Below are 17,969 nucleotides of genomic sequence, written 5' to 3' on the forward strand. Positions count from 1 at the left end.
CTGTGTGCGTAATTGATCTCTGTGTTTTGCCCACAAAGTACACGTTCAAACCAGTATACAATATATTCTGTGAAGCGCTTTGAGACATCTCAACGATGTGATAAGGTGCTTTATCAAAGGCAAGAATTATTATTTATTGTCCAACCCCACTGCTATACATCGCTCCTCGTACTTTATCCCAGTTGCCTGCCACAACTTGTTGGCAATTGCCACATTTCCCACAAAAGTGGCTCTTACACTGAAGCTACTCCAGTTCAGTGCTCAGCACTCGATTGACCAAAATGCTCCAAATTCCAACTGGGGACAGCCTACCTCAGGTAGCCTATCACCCCCATCCTTGTTTGGCTTCATTGACTTCCCTTCTCCTAGCTGAATGCACAGTCAATCCACTTCACAGTATATCCTGTGAAGCGATTTTGAGACGTCTCGACGTTATGATGAGGCGCTATATCAAATGCAAGGATTATTATTATAACCTCTGTGATCTCCTTCAATTCTACCATACTGACTTCTCCCTTCACTTAGTGAACACTGACCTTCCGCATACACCCTGCCTCTGCCCTAGCCTCCTTGTAACAGGATTTACAGTGAAGTGGAGTGAGTGTGTATTTGAAGACAAACACAGCAGCACAGCAATTTCCCACAAACAGGCATGAATGACCAATTTTATTGCTTGTCCAGGACACTGGGAGAAACTCCCTTCTCTTTTCGAGTAGTGCCATGGGATCTTTAATGTCCACCTGAACAGGCAGGGAGGACCTCAGTTTAATGTCTCATGTGAAGGGAAGGACCTCTGGCACTGCAACACATCCCCAGCACTGCATGGGATTGTCAACGTAGAATATGTGAGTTAAAGTGCTGATGAACCCACAATCTTCTGACTCAGAGGCGCGAGTGATTACTGAGCCAGGCTGACCTTACAAGACCTTAAACAAAATGTTGAACTTAATTTTGTAAATATTCTCTGCATTTTTACAGCCTGTGGAGTTACTCTTCCCTTCAAGCTAAACCTTAATAATAATAATCCTTGAATTTGATTTAGCATCTTTCGCCCACAAAATATATTGTCATTCACATAACAGGATATTCTTTGAGATGTCTTGAAGACGTGAAAAGAGCTATATCAAATGCAAAGATTATAATTATTATATTTATATTATTACTGTAAAGTGAATTGACTAAATTTTGTGGGAAAACTTATATACAGTTCAGTGCATAGTAATTAGCAGTGAAATTAATACAGTACTGTATTCAAAAGGTTGATTTACTTCCATGCCTAGCATACTTTTAATATTTTAGGTAATTTATTTAAATTACTTGCTATTTTGTCCCACCCAATTTCTAGTTTAACTTGATACCTCCAGTCCACCCTCTGATTAACTTCACTTTCCCTTCTGACACGTCCTGTTTAACTCTACTCTCCCCCACACCCCGGGTAAAGGGTGCTATGATAAATGCAAGTTGTGGTTGTTTAACTTCACTTCCCGCTCACCACGAGCACCCCCTGTTTCTTCCAAGAATTTTCATTGATTCTTAATCTCATTAAAAGTCAGTCTCATGACGAGCCTTTCAAATTGCATCAAAACTGATCCCAAAGTCCTTGTGCAGAAATATGTTAGTTTTCTGACTGCCCCAATGTGAGACCTGGGGTCATGTGGGGCAGGAATATGAATTCAGGCTTCACACTGTTGCTGGGCGTAATATCACTTAATTTCTAGCAATATTAACACATCAAGATCTCAACTGAACTGACTTTTGTTAACACCTCTCCAGCTCCACATTGGTAGGTGGCTGTAGCTCAAAACTGCCTGTAATTTTGCATTTATTTTGCTTTTTAATTTAGCAGCATTGCTGTGAAAGACACTGTGGAATACAGAAGAGGGAAAGGTTCCTCAAATAACACAGCAACTGAAATTTTATGTATTTGTGATAACATATCCACAGTTGAAGTTTTCAACTGTTATTAAAGTATTTAAGATGCTAAAGCGCATATATTTAGGAACCCGGTTGCTAGTTAATTGGTGGATCACTTTTACAAGGGTAATAATTCCTTCAGAAAGATAATAATAATAATTTGGTCACTCAATCCATGACTGTGGGTCACTGCTGTGTGCAATGGGCTGCTGTGTTTCGCCCACAACATATCCAGACAAATCACTTTACAGTATATTACATGAAGCGCTTTGAAACATCTCGAAGAAGTGATAAGATGTTATATCAAATGCAAGGATTATTATTATTATAACCTCCAGTTGTATTTTGAAAGTCTGAATGTGTATCCTTCTGTCATCTGAACTTGGTAGAAAGATATTTTTACATTCTCGATTGTCATGTAGCTTTTATTATTAGAATATTATTATATTAACTCAATGCTAATAATGCAATCTGATTTGTGGTACAGGGCAGTCTGTTGTAATGCAATCATTTGGGTCCAATGTCTCAAGCGTTTCCATATTATAATGAGGCACAATAAACTGGCCAACTTCCAGTTTGTCACCGACATAACTAACACACGTACTGGCAATGTACACGAGTGTCACAGAGTCATGTCGGTGGTGCTTCCTGTGTATAGAGCATATGCAGCATACAAGAAGTGGTGTTTCTGGAGATCCCTGTGCATAGCATGTTTAGGAGATTATTTTATACGTGGAGAGTTGTTAACATGTAAAACGCCTTGTAAATAGGGTGGTAGAAACTAAGCCCTTTGTTGGTTTTAACAGGAAAGTAAATGAGTATATGAATGATAAAGGTTTGAAGAGGTATCGGAATAGGGCAGGGCAGTGGGATTGAATGCTTGCTCTGAGAGCTAGTACAGATACAATCACCCAAATGGCTAATTCTGTCCTGCAAATTTCTATGAATCTATGACTATGCAGTGGAGTCCTGTAGCTCAGTGGATAGAGCACTCGTCATGCAAGTGAGAGACCTGGGTTCAATTCCCAGCGGGGCGAAATGTTGAGGAACAACAACAACAACAAGATTCCATTTATAGAGCGCCTTTCACGTCGGGAGGACGTCCCAAGGCGCTGTACAGTTGGGTAAGGACCCGAGCAGGGGGGAATTGGTCAGGGTGAGGGGAGGGAAGGGAGGGAGCGAGGAGGGGGTAGAGAGTCGAGAGGGGAGCTGAAGGCACGGTCAAAGAGAAAGGTCTTGAGACCGGCCTTGAAGGAGGAAAGGAAGGAGGCAAGGCAAAGGCACTGGGGGATAGAGTTCCAGAGCCTCGGGGCTGAGAGGCTGAAGGCCCGGCCACCGATGGTAGGGCGGTTGGGGCGGGGGATGTGGAGCAGACCGGAGCCAGAGGAACGGAGGGTACGGGCAGGTAGGTAGGGGGATAGTAGGTCGGAGAGGTAGGAGGGAGCAAGGCCGTGAATGGCCTTGTAGGTGAGGATGAGGATCTTGAATTCGATCCTCTGGGGGATGGGGAGCCAGTGGAGGCGAGCGAAGGTGGGAGTGATGTAGTCACGAGGCGAGCGGGGGTGGGAGTGATGTAGTCACGAAGTTTCCTTACTCCACGCGCCTCTGTTTACCAGCAGTAAATAGAAATACGGTTGTTAGTCGATTGGCAGATCGCTTTTCCGAGAGTAATAATTCCTTCAAAAAAATAATAATAAATTGGTCATTCAATTCATGACTTTGTGGGACACTGCTGTGCGCATTTGGCTGCCGTGTTTTGCCCACAAATATACAGTCAATTCATTTTTACAGTATATTCTGTGAAGCATTTTGAAAAGTCTGGAAAACGTGATATATCAAATGCAACGGCAGGTGAGCACAAAGTTCAAATGTCATTATCTTACAGAGAGAGAGAGAGCGGTGAATTAGTGAAATAGATGATCAGCATAAGGCGAAGGAGACGAATTGTGTCAACAAATTAAAAAGGAAATTAGACATTTTATGGTGTAGAATTCAATCGAAAGGAATGAGAGAGTAGGATTTTTTTGAAAGTTTGTGACTGGCTCAATGGACTGCAGTGATCTTTATTGGCCCTGTGAACTCATAGGATCCCAAGAGTAGTTTGGTGGAAGAAGGCTAGGGGGGTCGGTGGGGGGAAGGGTGAATTTAAGCGCTCCAAGAAACTAGCCTGTGTGAAAGGCGCTATATAAATGCAAATTGTTCTTGGTGAGGCCAGAATGTTGGAATCGTTCAAGAAACTACTTGATGCTGTCATGGGAGGACAGTGAGGTGAATTTTCTGGATGAAAGATCAAATGGCCAGAAGGTACTTCTTCATCCGAACCAATCTTGTGAATGTAAAGGAATGAAAATTGAGATATTTCTCACTGCAAACCTACTGCACTGATCAAAATGCATAACTTGCTTTGAGCCAGTAGGAATACTGCAATACAGTATGAGTGATGTTCTCATTGATATTCATGTCCTTTCTCCGACTGTTAAATATTTGCACAAAGGCTCATTTTTCCTGGGAAAAAAACGTGGATATCTCTTCAAAATTACAGCATTATCAATGCCAGCTTTATTACAAACTGAACGGGTGAGTTTAGTGAGTTTGGCGTTCTATCTTCTTCTGGGGCTTTCACAAATTATTCTGTGGTGAGTTCAAACAGTTCGTCCCCAAATTAATTTTCTCTGTGTAATAAAAGCTTTTTGTCAAGTTTGAAAGTGCGACGCTCTTCAGATGCTGAACTTCTGATTAATATTGCATTGTATTCCCATGCAATTACCAGACTCAGCCTTTCAGAAATCAATAGTAAAGGGTTTAACTGAGTCATCTAAGTGTTGGAGAACTAAGAAACCAATCAGCAGTCTCATTACTCATTAACAGGGAGAAGTCACCTCAATGAAGACACCAAAATATGTCACAGGACACAATGGATTCTGTGGTATATGGGCAGTTAGGGAGAATGGCTGGGGAATGTAGGAGGCCAAGGATGGTATTGTTAGTGAAGATGAGCAGACAGAAAAATATTGTGGAAGTTTTGCTTGATGAGTTTGGGGTTCAGAAAGTCTGTGTAGAGGATTCAGCCAGTGACTATCGACCCCTGCTGGTAAGCAGATTGTATCACTCATTCTGAAGGAACTCAGGTCTCACGTGTTCAACATGATAGCTCCTGTGGCTGAACAGCATGTATTTGTGCTCTTAGCCACTTCTGTGATGAGTTGCTGTATATTGGACTCAGAGTAAAATATGAATATTAGTTCAAACCTGGCAGACAGTGGTAACTTAGATCGCTTGGATTTATATAGAGCCCTTCACACATGGTCGCATCTCAGAGCGCTGAACAATGACATAGAGAGGGAAAATGACTTAGGCACGGTCGAAGAGGAAAGTCTTCAGGTATCATCTGAAAACAGGCAAAGAGGCGGCAAAGTGGAAAGATTGAGGCAAAGCATTCCAGGGCTTCAAGGTGTGGTAGTTGAACAACAACAACTTGGATTTATATAGTGCCCTCCACACCGGACGGCATCTCAGAGCGCTTTACAGTAATGGATCCCGGGACCGAGCCAGGGGGAGGGGTGGGGAGGTGACCAAAGGCGCAGTCGAAAAGAAAGGTCTTCAGCAGAGACATGAAAATGGGAAGGGAAGGAGCGAAATGAAGGGAGTGAAGAAGGCAGTTCCAGAGCCTCGGAGCATAGTGGCTGAAGGTACGACCACCGAGAGTGGAACGGAGGACTTGGGGGACAAGGAGGAGGCCAGACCTGGATGACGAAGGCAACGGGCAATGTTTTGAGGAGAGAGGAGGTCAGAGAGGTAGGGGGGTGCAGAGGAGTGCAGGGACTTGAATACGAGGGTGAGGATCTTGAATTCGACCCTTCTGGGATAGGCAGCCAGTGCTGTCTGGGAAGGACTGGGGTTATCGGGGAGTGGAGTTTCGTGTGGGTGAGAATGCGGGTGGCGGAGTTCTGAATGTGTTGGATTTTATGGATGGTAGTGGATGGGAGAACGGCGAGGAGAGCATTAGAGTAGTCCAGCCGAGAGGTGACAAAGGCATGGACTAGGGTTTCAGCGGCTTTTGGGGAGAGGTGTTGGGGGAGATGGGCAATACGTCGGAGGTGGAAGAAAGCGGTGCTGGTGAAGGACTGGATGTGGGGGAGAAAGGATAATTGGGGGTTGAAACTGATGCCTTGGTTGCGTACAGGTTCGGAGAGTTTTAGGGGGAGGTCGGGTAGGTGGAGGAGGTGAGATCCGTGAGATTTTAGACGTTAATAATAATAAAATAATAATCTTTGCATTTGATATAGCGCTTTTCACGTCGGGAGGACGTCCCAAAGCGCTTCACAGAACACACTGTAAAGTGAATTGACTGTATATTTGTGGGCGAACGCGGCAGCCAATTGCGCACAGCAGTGTCCCACAAACAGTCATAGATTGAAACTGACCAATTTATTATTGTTTTGTTTTTTGGAGGGATTATTATTAGGTGTGTGGAGTAAGGAAACTTGCCCAAGGTTTCGCCCTCTGCCTGGAATTGAACTCAGGTCTCTCACTTGCAAAGCGAGTGCTCTAACCACTGAGCTACAGGACTCCACGTTGACGAGAGCCGAAGAGTATGGCTTCCGTCTTGTCAACTGAAGTTCAGCTGAAGGAAGTTTGTGCTCATCCAGCCCCTGAGATCTGACAGGCAGCCTGACAGAACATCAGGGGACTGGGGGTCGCAAAGGGAGGTGGAAAAGTAGAGTTGGGTGTCATCTGCATACATGTGGAAATGTACCATGTAGATCAGAAATGTAGCTTGCAGATCAGAAAGAGGAGGGGGCCAAGTATGGATCCTTGGGGTACCCCACAGGTGACTGGGTGAGAGCGGGAGGAGAAGCCGTTTACGTAGATGTACTGCTGGCAGTTTGTGAGGTAGGACTCGAACCAGGCGAGTGCGGTCGCACTGAGGTGGATGACGCAGGAAAGGCGGTGTAGGAGGATGGTGTGATCGACTGTGTCGAACGCGGTGGAGAGGTCCAGGAAGGCAAGGAGGCAAAGGGAGCCCTGGTCACAGATAGAGAAGATGTTGTTTGTGACTTTCACAAGTGCAGTCTCTGTACTGTGGGCAGGGCAGAAACCGGACTGGAGGGGTTCAAAGAGGGAGTGGGAGGAGTGGTGTTCTAGAACTTTTGCAAGGAAGGGCAGGTTAGAAATAGGGCAGTAATGGCTGGGGTTTGAGGGATCCAGGGAGGGTTTTTTCAGGAGGGGGGTGATGACAGCAGTTTTGAGGGAGGCAGGGACTGATCCAGAGGAGAGGGACTGGTTGATGATGTCAGCCAGTAGTGGGCAGAGGAGGGGGAGCTGGGTGACCAGTAAGTTGGTGGGGTTGAGGCAGCAGATGGTGGGTTTCATGGAGGTGATGGTGGGTGAGAGGGAGGAGGGAGAGATCGGGAGGAAAGAGTGTAGAAAGGGGGTGGTGGTAGGAGCAGATGATGAGGAGGGTGAAAAGGACAGAGAAGGTGTGGTGGTGGGTGACAAGGGGCAGGTGGATGAGGCTGCCTGGTGGATGTTCAGTATTTTAGTTGAAAAGAAGTCCATGACCTCCTCGCACTTGGCATTTGATAGGAAGATTGAGGAGGCCTGAGGGGGGGCACGGAGGAGGTAGTGGGTGGTGGAAAAAAGGATTTTGGGGTTGTGTTTAGCCTCCAAGAGTTGAAGTTGAAGGCAAAATATGTATTTTAGTCCATATTACAGGAGTTACTTGAGGGTAAGTGGGATTTCTCACCACCTGTTGAATTAAATTTGTCTTTTTACGGCAGGATTGACCTTGCCAATAGTATAAACGTGCAGTTAGGAAGAGCAAATACCTTCAGAGTTGGCACAATAAAACCTTTTCAATGATCTCAATGGCATGGCATAAGGTAAAGACAGCGGGGTGAATCATTCCAATGGTTCATTTCTCTAGTCATCAAATATATACAATTACCTAATAATTCAGTCTGTTTGCAATTTGCAGCTGGAGAATGTGGCCGTTTGCAAAATGCAACTCATTACAGTTTCAAGCAAATTGCTTCTAAAAAAAAGGGAGTTTAGGAACCTCTTTAGTAGAGGCTGGTGAGCATGTAGAACTCATGGAGCAGGTGGTTGAAACAGAAAGCATTTAAGAAGAAACTCGATATATCCCTGAGAAAGAAGAGGATGTAAGGGTTTACGACAGGTACTGCTAGGGGTTCATATGCAGTATAAATACATTCACAGAGTAGGTGGGCCAAATGGTCTGTTTCTGTGCTGTAGAAACTATGACATCCTAGGACAGGAGGAGAGCAGTCACGAGCAATGCCACAATCCTGGAGACAGTGATTTTTTGAGAAAAATGAGGGAGACTTGCCATGCTTAGTGAATCCATGCTAAATGTATGTTTGTTAATACAAAGATTTCCAAAGAATGTACAGCACGTAAACAGACCATTCAGGCCAACCAGTCCATGCCACTGTTTATACTCCACATGAGTGAAGATTATTTTGTTTTCTGCATGTCCCTACGCCTCCATGCCCCTCTGTATCACATCATGTTTCTTCCCACTCTCTGCCTTATTAGTTTAAATTCTCCTTTGCAGCCCATACACTCCACTACACATAGTATAATAATAATATAACAATAATAATCCTTGCATTTGATATAGCGCTTTTCACGTCGGGAGGACGTCCCAAAGCGCTTCACAGAACACACTGTAAAGTGAATTGACTGTATATTTATGGTATAAGAAATGAATGGTGAATCAATCATCGATTAAAATTAACAAATGACTTTACAGCATCATTGCAGATATAGGACTCTGTTTCAGATGTTTCCTTTTGATTCTGAAGAACTTGAGCCCACGTTTCCCATAGCTAATGACCTGGCAATGTAGTCCAGCACGCTGTTCACTTTTTTTTATTGCATCTGCGCACATCTGCTTTCTACATGTTGGTGAGTGGCAAGTCAACTAACATTTCAGTCCACTTTCAAAAAGCCATCTAACGGTCTTTCACGCAGTTATAGATATGTGAAACCAACTTCCAACAAAAGCTGTGGAAGTTGATTCTGTGTCACTTAACTCCTTCAAAAAGAACTGAATAGGTACTTGAATGAGAATGCTCCTTTATGTATTCCCACAATTTAATGATCTATTACACCCATTTCCTATTTTATAACCAGTGCCCCTGACAAGTTGCTAACAGTACTGCATTATATAATAATAAAATAATCCTTGCATTTGATACAGCGCTTTTCACATCGGGAGGACGTCCCAGAGCACTTCACAGAACACACTGTAAAGTGAATTGACTATATATTTGTGGGCGAACGCGGCAGCCAATTGCGCACAGCAATGTCCCACAAACAGTCGTAGATTGAGAATGAACAATTTAATTATTGTTTTTAGTTTTTGGAGGGATTATTATTAGGCGTGTGGAGTAAGGAAACTTGCCCAAGGTTTCGCCCTGCCTGGAATTGAACTCAGGTCTCTCACTTGCAAAGCGAGTGCTCTAACCACTGAGCTATAGGACTCCACGAAGTCCTTGATCATATATAGAAATGATCAAGGCCCATTATTCCAATTGGGCAGAATGTCCTGACTACAGTTGCTGGAGCTTAGGGAAATAGGACCACCAGCATTTTCAACTGGGCTGAGAGGTAGTAAACAACGCATTGCATTTATAAAGCGTTCTTTGTGGAGCAAAGTGTCTCAGAGTACTTCATGGTGATGGTGTTGGATGCCAAGCAAAGGGGAAGGTGGAGGTGACCATAGGTGAGGTCGAGTTGGATGGGTAAAAGGGGCATTCTGGAGGGATTGAAGAAGGGAGTTCCAGAGGTAAGGGGGATAGTGGCTGAAAGCACAGCTACCAATGGTGGCACAGAGGGTTCGAGGGATGTGGAGAAGACTGTGTCAGTTGAGCAAAAGGGCAGGCAGGGGTATGTCGTATGAGCTGGTCAGAAAACATAGGTGAGGGAAGGATCGTGAAATCAGTCCTTTCGAAGACAGGGAGCCAGTGGAGCTTATCGAGGATTGGGGTGATGAGCAAGCAGAGTTTGGTACAGGTGAAAAGAGTGAAGAGGAGACCCCTTGATCCAGAAACATGTTTTAGGTTATCGTTGACCTGGGCCAAATTTTTGTTCTGTTTTATATCGCTTTGTGAAATTTCTCGCAACACCATCACTGTTTTCTATAATTATCTCAGGATGTGGGAGACCCTGGCAAGGCCAACATTATTGCCCTCCCCAAGGATAATAGATCTTCTCTTTGTTGCAGTCCTTGTAAAGATGGTGCTCTTACAATGATGTTACAATGATACATATTTCAGGATTTGTTTCTGCAATGACAAAGTAAAGACAGTGTATGTTCAACAACAACAACAACAACAAGATTCCATTTATAGAGCGCCTTTCACGTCAGGAGGACGTCCCAAGGCGCTGCACAGTTGGGTCATGACCCGAGCAGGGGGGGAATGGTCAGGGTGAGGGGAGGGAAGGGAGGGAGCAAGGAGGGGGAAATGGTCAGGGTGAGGGGAGGGAAGGGAGGGAGCGAGGAGGAGGAAGAGAGTCGAGAGGGGATGTTCAAGATAGGATGGTTAATAATGTAAGAGGGGAATCCTGAGATTCTGGTGATGTTCCAATGATTGTTTTCCTGTGAGTTGGAGGTGGCAAGGCTGGAAGGTGTTGTTGAACGAAGGTTGGTGATTTGCTGGAGTGTATTCTGTACATATTCTAGTCACTTTGCATCCCTGGGTTTTAAAAGAGGTGGCTGTAGAGATAGTGGATACTTTGTTTTCGATCTTCCAAAATTCCCTGGATTCCCTGCAAGAAGGTGGCAGATGGATTATATCATGGGAAAGTGTGAAGTTATTCACCTTGGTAGTAAAAATAGAACAGCGGATTATTTTCTAGACGGGGAGAGATTAGATAATGTCAGTATTCAGAGGGATTTGGGTGTCCTTGTACACCAGTCTCAAAAAGTTAATATGCAGGTACAGCAAGAAACTTGGAAGGCTAATGCCATGTTAGCGTTCGTTGGATAGAGTACAAGAGTAGGGAAGGCTTGCTGCAGCTGTATAAGACCTTGGTGAGACTCCACCTAGAATATTGTGTGCAGTTTTGGTCTCCTTTTAAGAAAGGACATACTCTTCCTTAGAGGTGGTGCAGTGTAGAATCATTAGGTTGGTTCCTGGGATGAGGGGGTTGACCTATGAAGATAGGTTGAGTAAACTCTTCTCTAGAATATAGAAGAGTTAGAGGTGATTTTATAGAAACATTTAAGATTCTTAAGGTTCTTGACAGGATAGATGCCATGAGACTGTTTCCCCTGGTTGGAGAATCTAAAACTAGGGGTCATAGTCTTAAGATTAAGGCCCATCCTTTTCAAACTGAGTTGAGGAAACATTTCTTCACTCAGATGGTAGCGAATTTGTGGAATTCTCTACCCCAGAAGGCAGTGAAATTTATTGACCTTGAACATATTCAAGACTGAGGTTGATAGATTTCTAAAGGATAGAGGGATTAAGGGATATGGGCACAGGGCGGGTAAATGGAATTAGATTAGAAGATCAGCCATGATCTTATTAAATGGCGGGGCAGGCTCGAGGGGCGGAATTACCTCCTCCTATCCTTGAAGGAGGGAGGGAGTCATTCAGAGTATCACAAATATCTTTACAGTGAAAAGTGAAGAAACGGTGAAAATTGTAATATTAAGCCTGATGTGGAAATTGAATCTATGTGCTAAAAAAATTGTATTGAATATATATAAGTATATCAACCTGCTGGATAAAATCCCAAATCAATCTTGCAATTAATATCTGAAAAATATGCTTCAATTTATATATTTGTATGTATACATTACTTGAGCCAGCTATACAAAAGTCTCTCACTTACATGTGAACACAATGATTTTGTTAAGAAACAAACCAAATTTCCACCATGTTGTAAACAACTGTGCACATGAAATAATAGAGAACAGCACAAAGCCTTTTGATGTGCACAAATGGCTCTCTTCTGAGCCCAGACATCTGTCTTGCCTGTCCGGTTAGGACAAATTTCCATTGGTCACTCTTTATTATGGCCTCTGTGGAGACAGATTGTTCACTTTCAGTGTAAAATCCTAAGGTTTGGATGAGTTCACTGAGGTTTTTTAAATTGCATTTTAGACAGATTTGGAACCTTTGAAAATGTTGTCTGTAAGATACATAAGTCCCTCTGTACTATACTCTCAGTTATTAGTTCAAAGGCTGAAATAATTCATAGCTACTGAAGGAACTTCAGTTCAGCTGAACAAAATAATTCCAATTTCATTTTCTAAAGTTTAACTGCAGGAGAAATTTATTGACCTCAATCTTGTTCCAACATGTAGTCTGGATTTATAGACCTTAGCTCATGGAAGAATACAGTGATTTGTCACCTTGCTTCCTCTACATCACCTTATCCTTTTTTTCCCCCAGTGCCCATCATTCTTTTAGAAAACCGAATTGTTTTTTTTCCCCACCTCTGAAATCTTTCACATTTTGAAAAAAATCATTATAGTGTGTTTCTTTTGCTGTAGATAATCCCCAAGTCTCCAATACATTTCTGGCTGCTAATGCTCCATAATTTGAGTTCTAGTTCTTGCAGTTTGGTGCCAGTGTTTCCCTTATTCTTATGATTGTAAGTTGCACAGTGAATCGTGAGGATCAATTCAATATAACACATGTAGAACGCAGGTTATCGTAAACTGTTCCATGTGATGTTGGCCAGTCTTAATCCTTCTTCAGCCAAATGTCTCTTGCAATCTTGTCTAAGTGTAATAAGTTCAACTCTCGATGAATTGTTAACCCGTGAGAGATGACAAGCTGAAATAACCGTGTTTTTTCTCTACCTCACAGTGACTCAAGGAGGAGTGGCTCGAGAGCCTGACATGTGCCCTGACCCAGGAGTTCCAGAGAATGGTAAACGCACAGGATCTGACATTAGGTAAGCCAAATAATAATTAAAAGCCTCCAGTTTTGAGGCTGTAAATGTTGAAGCGAATGGTATGCATTCATTACAGAAAGTGTATTTGTAAGGAGATTTTGGTGGTGTTTGTTTCATTATGTATTCCATCATTAGTGGTTCAAATCTTCAACGAAGGGGATAAATCCATAAACAAAATCCTCTAATATACAAACTCTTTTCTCGGCTGGGAGAAGTATGAATCTCAAAAGGGTTTGGAATTCAACAACAAAATTACATTTATAGAGCGCCTTTCACATCGGGAGGATGTCCCAAAGCGCTGAACAGTCAGGTGTCGGGACCCGAGCATGGAGGAGGGGTGGTGTAGAGGTGAGGGAAGGCAGAGAGGTGGGAGGGCGACCAAAGGCACGATCGAAGAGAAGGGTCTTGAGACTGGCCTTGAAGGAGGCGAGGGAGGAAGAGAGGCGAAGGGACCATGGGATGATGTGCAGCGAGAGGGTTGGTGTAAGAGGTGGGTTAGAGGGTGAGGAGTTCAGAGGACGCCAGGTCAGTGGAGAGGGACTGCGGGGAGATTATAAATTAATTATAATAGCTGATAGAACCAAATGAGTTCTAACCTCTCTAGCCTCGAATGACTGTCCACCGCTGTTCCCATTCCCTGTACTACATTATTTGGGGAACATGCAATTATGTTACATGAGTTTAAATGGTATTTAATTTTGTTGTTTAAAATAATAAAAGGAAATAACAAGATAGACAGTAATGAATCTTCCCTCTAGCAGGAGAATCCTGAACAACAGTATCAATAATCTTTCATTTAATATAATAATACTATTAATAATAATAATCCTTTGCATTTGATATTGTGCCTTATCACTACAAAACATGTCAAAGTGCTTTGCAGAGTTTTCTGTAAAGTATATTTGTATTTGTAGGAAAATGTGGCAGCCAATGTGCACAAAGCAATGACTCACAAAGAGCCATGAGGTCAATGACCAACATTTTATTAGAGGGATTTTTGATCAAATGGTACCACAGAATATATAACATATACCTGAACAGGCAGGCAGGACCTTGCTTTAACATTTCATCAGAAGAATAGTACCTCCAACAATGCAGCATTCCCCCAGCACTGTACTAAAGTATCACCTTAGACTATGAGTTCAAACTCCTGATATGGGGCCTGAACCCACGACCTTCTGAATCAAAGAATGCTACCAGCTAAACAAGACTGATACTTGAAAACTACCTTAAAATTAGTGTTAAGTAGTTAAAAGTGAATCCAGGAAACATTTCTTCACACGAAGGGTGTGAAATGTGTTGTCCAAGAAGGACGTAGTTGTATATTCAGTTGTGTTTAAGAGAAAGATAGTTATTTAGAACTTTAGAATATAAAGTGATATGGAGAAGAGGTAGGAACATGGGATTGGAAAGGTGAAGAGCTGCCACAATCTAATAAGCAGATCCAAAGGAGCTGACTCCTATTTGCTTCTTATTTTGCTTTGAAAAGAGCTACAGTAAGTATTTATTTTAGATATGTATCAGATCAGCACTGAGTAGATTGAGTTTAAGGTAATCTGTCAGTAAGCAAAGCTGATTGCAATGTTGATATGATTGCACTTTGAAAACATGGTCAGAGGCAAAACTGCAGAAATTCGTGTAGACATCTAATATCTAAAAAACACTTTATGTGAAAATATCTGATATCTAAATAGTACATACATTTAAATAAAAATATTTCATATGCAAATAGCATCTTACATGCTTGTGTGGAGATCACAGATGCTGGTATAGTACTATTTAGATTTTAGATATTTTATCTGTATATTTTCCCCAGTGCTGTCACAGGTTACATAGCTTTTCTTCCTCCTTTTACTGGAAGAATGGCACATTTTTGACCAACTACTTCCACACAGTTGCAGTCAATATGACTGTTAACCTTTAGTCCCCCATTAGATTCAGCTCCACAGTGCGAGGCTTTGTATAGCAACCTGCCTGATAAATGCCTGATGAAAGCTCCACAAATGCTGAGTTCACATGACAATGTAAACTACTATCTGACATTGTGACCCTTGGGAATCTAAAATAAGTGAAATCCTTATGTTGCCCAATTTGGCATCATGCTCTTAAGTAGGCTCCTGCTTTTGTAAACCATGATTTGTACTACATTAGCTCCCAAGGACACATGTCAGAGTTGGATAAAGAAAGATCCTTTGCCCACTTCGATTACATTCTTCTAAAATACCTACCTTATCATTTTCCTATTAGACGATCAAACTATTTCTTAAAGGTCTGGGTTGGTGGCATCTTCCTCCTTTCCTGCTATGAAGCCATTCATTCTACTCTCTGTGCAAAGAAATCATTTATAGGGTTAATCATAAAATTGCGCTTCATAATAATAATAATAATAATAATAATAATAATCCTTGCATTTGATATAGTGCTTTTCATGTCTTCTAGACGTCCCAAAGCGCTTCACAAAATATACTGTAAAGTGAATTGACTGTCTATTTGTGGGCGAACGCGGCAGCCAATTGCGCACAGCAATGTCCCACAAACAGTCGTAGATTGAAAATGACCAATTTATTATTGTTTTTTTTTGGAAGGATTATTATTAGGCTCTGTGTGGAGTAAGGAAACTTGCCCAAGGTTTCGCCCTGCCTGGAATTGAACTCAGGTCCCTCGCTTGCAAAGCGAGTGCTCTAACCACTGAGCTACAGGACTCCACTAATCATAAAACTATAGACATTTATTGGCCCATCATGTCTGTGCCAGCTCCTTTTAGAGTAATCCTTGCAATCTCATTTACCTGTGGTTACCTCATGCCCCTGTGGGTGACTTCTTTTGTGGTTTTTATCTAGTTCCCTTTTGAAAGTCATTATGGATTCTGCCTCATTCACTGCTCCTGGCAGGGCATTCCATATCCTAACCATTCTGTGAATGAAAAAAATTATCCTCGCTTCTTCATTAGCTGATTTATCGTAAATTGATGCCAGTTAGTTACTGACTTGCCGACCACTTGTAATAATTTCTATCATGTTACTCTGTCAAAACCCCTCATAATTTTAAAGACCTCTATGAGGTCACTCCTCAACCTTCTTTGTTCCAGCATCAAAACAATGACCCTGTGCTCTCTTGTCTTATTTCCTTATTTTATCTGAACGTAATGTTCTATGTTTATCCTTTATGAAGTCGCTATATCCCTTATAATTTCTCCCACTTGGTTCCTGTTCACCCTGCAAGCCAAATCCCTAATGGGTAGAATGTTCCTCTCTGGACAAGCATTGGGAAAGCTTGTCAGGTAGTGCTATTAATGAAAAACTATGTGGTTTTACTGGTTAGACTCCAGCAGTTATCCCCACATACACCCTGGGGTCTCCAAGCCTTGGCTCTTGCCAACCTGTACCTAATACTTTACGGAATTAGGTAAGCAGGATGCATCCCTCCAGGGAGAGAGTGCAGATTCCATTCCAACAAACTCTCTCTCGAATTTCCATGTGTAGGTGGGATGTATGGAATTCTCAATTTGGTTTGGATACTCTTGAATAAAGTGATAGGTTTCCGTGGCTGACTCCCCAAAAAATTCCCCTCTAACACATCTCTTTTCATAACCGAAGAGCCTTCACCTTATTCAGTCGTGCCTTGTAGTTTATCCCTCCAACTATAGGTAACTAAATGGTTCCTTTTTTGAATGATTTGCTGCATTGTCTGTTATCATTATCTGAATTGTCCACTCTGCAATGCATTGTGTTTAGCCCAAGTCTCATTTATTACAATATATTGAAATATCATGATTTGTCAAGAATTATGATTTTACATTAAGATAGCACAGGCCAGTACATATGAAATATGCCACCAGTGGAAAGCTTAATCTAAATGCATGGAACAGCTGTTACAATTGACAAATTAAAGTACAATTAGAAATGTTGCTTAACGCTGGTAAACACATAAAGATTTTAGCACTAAACAAAACTATTTCATGAACATTCATGACAGAAATAAATTCATTCATATTAGCCTTTCATTGCAAGCCTGATTAAGCTTGAAGCTCCAATATGATGCTTAATTCAAAACAATATCAGGCAATGCATTATTCTCATTACTGTAATGTTTATCTGTTCACTGTGCATTTGGATTTACCTCTCTGAATCTTAGGTGTTTTATTTGTTGAACACGAATGTAGCTTTCAGCTCTGGACTGATGCTATGACTGTGGTGGTTCCTTCCCAGCCTGGTCTCATTTCTCCTCTCAGTGTAGGTCAAGAGATTACAGGTTCGCTGTAAAATCCTGTTGCTTAACATCACTGTGAAGCATCCTGCTGTAAAGTGTCACAGGCTGTTTCTGACCTGGTCCGCAGATCTGTCTCCTTAACTACCACCAACAATAACTTGTATTTATACAGTATCTTTCATGTCAGGAGGGGGACTGTGGGGAGGGAGGGACCGAAGGCGCAGTCAAAAAGGACGTGAATCAGTTCCCTGTCCATTTAGATATCTGATGGTTACGGAAGGCTAGTTTTTGTCCAGCAAAACTATGCTTTAGGACTTTGGGTTGCAGGACTGGGTGGGAAGAATCCATGCCTTTAGTGAATGGCCTGCCCCTCCAAGTCGTTCCAATGAGCCAGGGTGGCTTGTTTGGTCATCTTCAATGCCCTGGAGTACTGTGAACCTGTCTGGATCAGGAACCAGACAACAGAGACCTGTACAGAGCATCGACATGATTCCAACATGCTGTTGCCAAGCAGATCACCTTGGCACTGCGTTCATCCACAAGAAGACCCGCTTATGCTCCTAACCACATCACCCCACCCAAAGCATCGCATCCGCAAAATGAAGAAAGCCCTCTTGTCTATTTGATCTCTAGTTTACTGGCCCCACCATACACTGCAATAACACTGAACCATATATTGAACCCGTAATCTTTATGATGGTCCAAATCTCTCATGTTCGTAACCTCAAGATAAATAAGCTTGTGTCAGCTTTTTAGAAAACCATCATCTTAAATTGAGATTTTAGACAATTTTTCTTAGCACTGAAAAGGAATTACAGTGAACTGGAAGAGCAATTGAAATTCAATAGTTGAACCACTTTTTTTTAATGTGAGGTTAATGTTATATTTGATTGCTAACTGAAGTCCCA

At 42.3% G+C, this 17,969-nt stretch overlaps 1 protein-coding gene across 1 annotated transcript in view; it reads left to right on the forward strand.

Moving 5' to 3' along the window:
* Positions 1 to 17,969, forward strand: part of LOC103179026 (CUB and sushi domain-containing protein 1) — a 1,038,598-nt gene that overhangs the window by 639,303 nt on the left and 381,326 nt on the right. The window contains exon 8 of the mRNA XM_042332909.1: positions 12,765 to 12,852. Within this exon, the coding sequence (XP_042188843.1) occupies positions 12,765 to 12,852 (88 nt within the window). The remainder of the gene's footprint in view (positions 1 to 12,764; positions 12,853 to 17,969) is intronic.

Source organism: Callorhinchus milii, unplaced genomic scaffold, assembly GCF_018977255.1.
Source record: "Callorhinchus milii isolate IMCB2004 unplaced genomic scaffold, IMCB_Cmil_1.0 Scaffold3, whole genome shotgun sequence".
NCBI lineage: Eukaryota > Metazoa > Chordata > Chondrichthyes > Chimaeriformes > Callorhinchidae > Callorhinchus > Callorhinchus milii.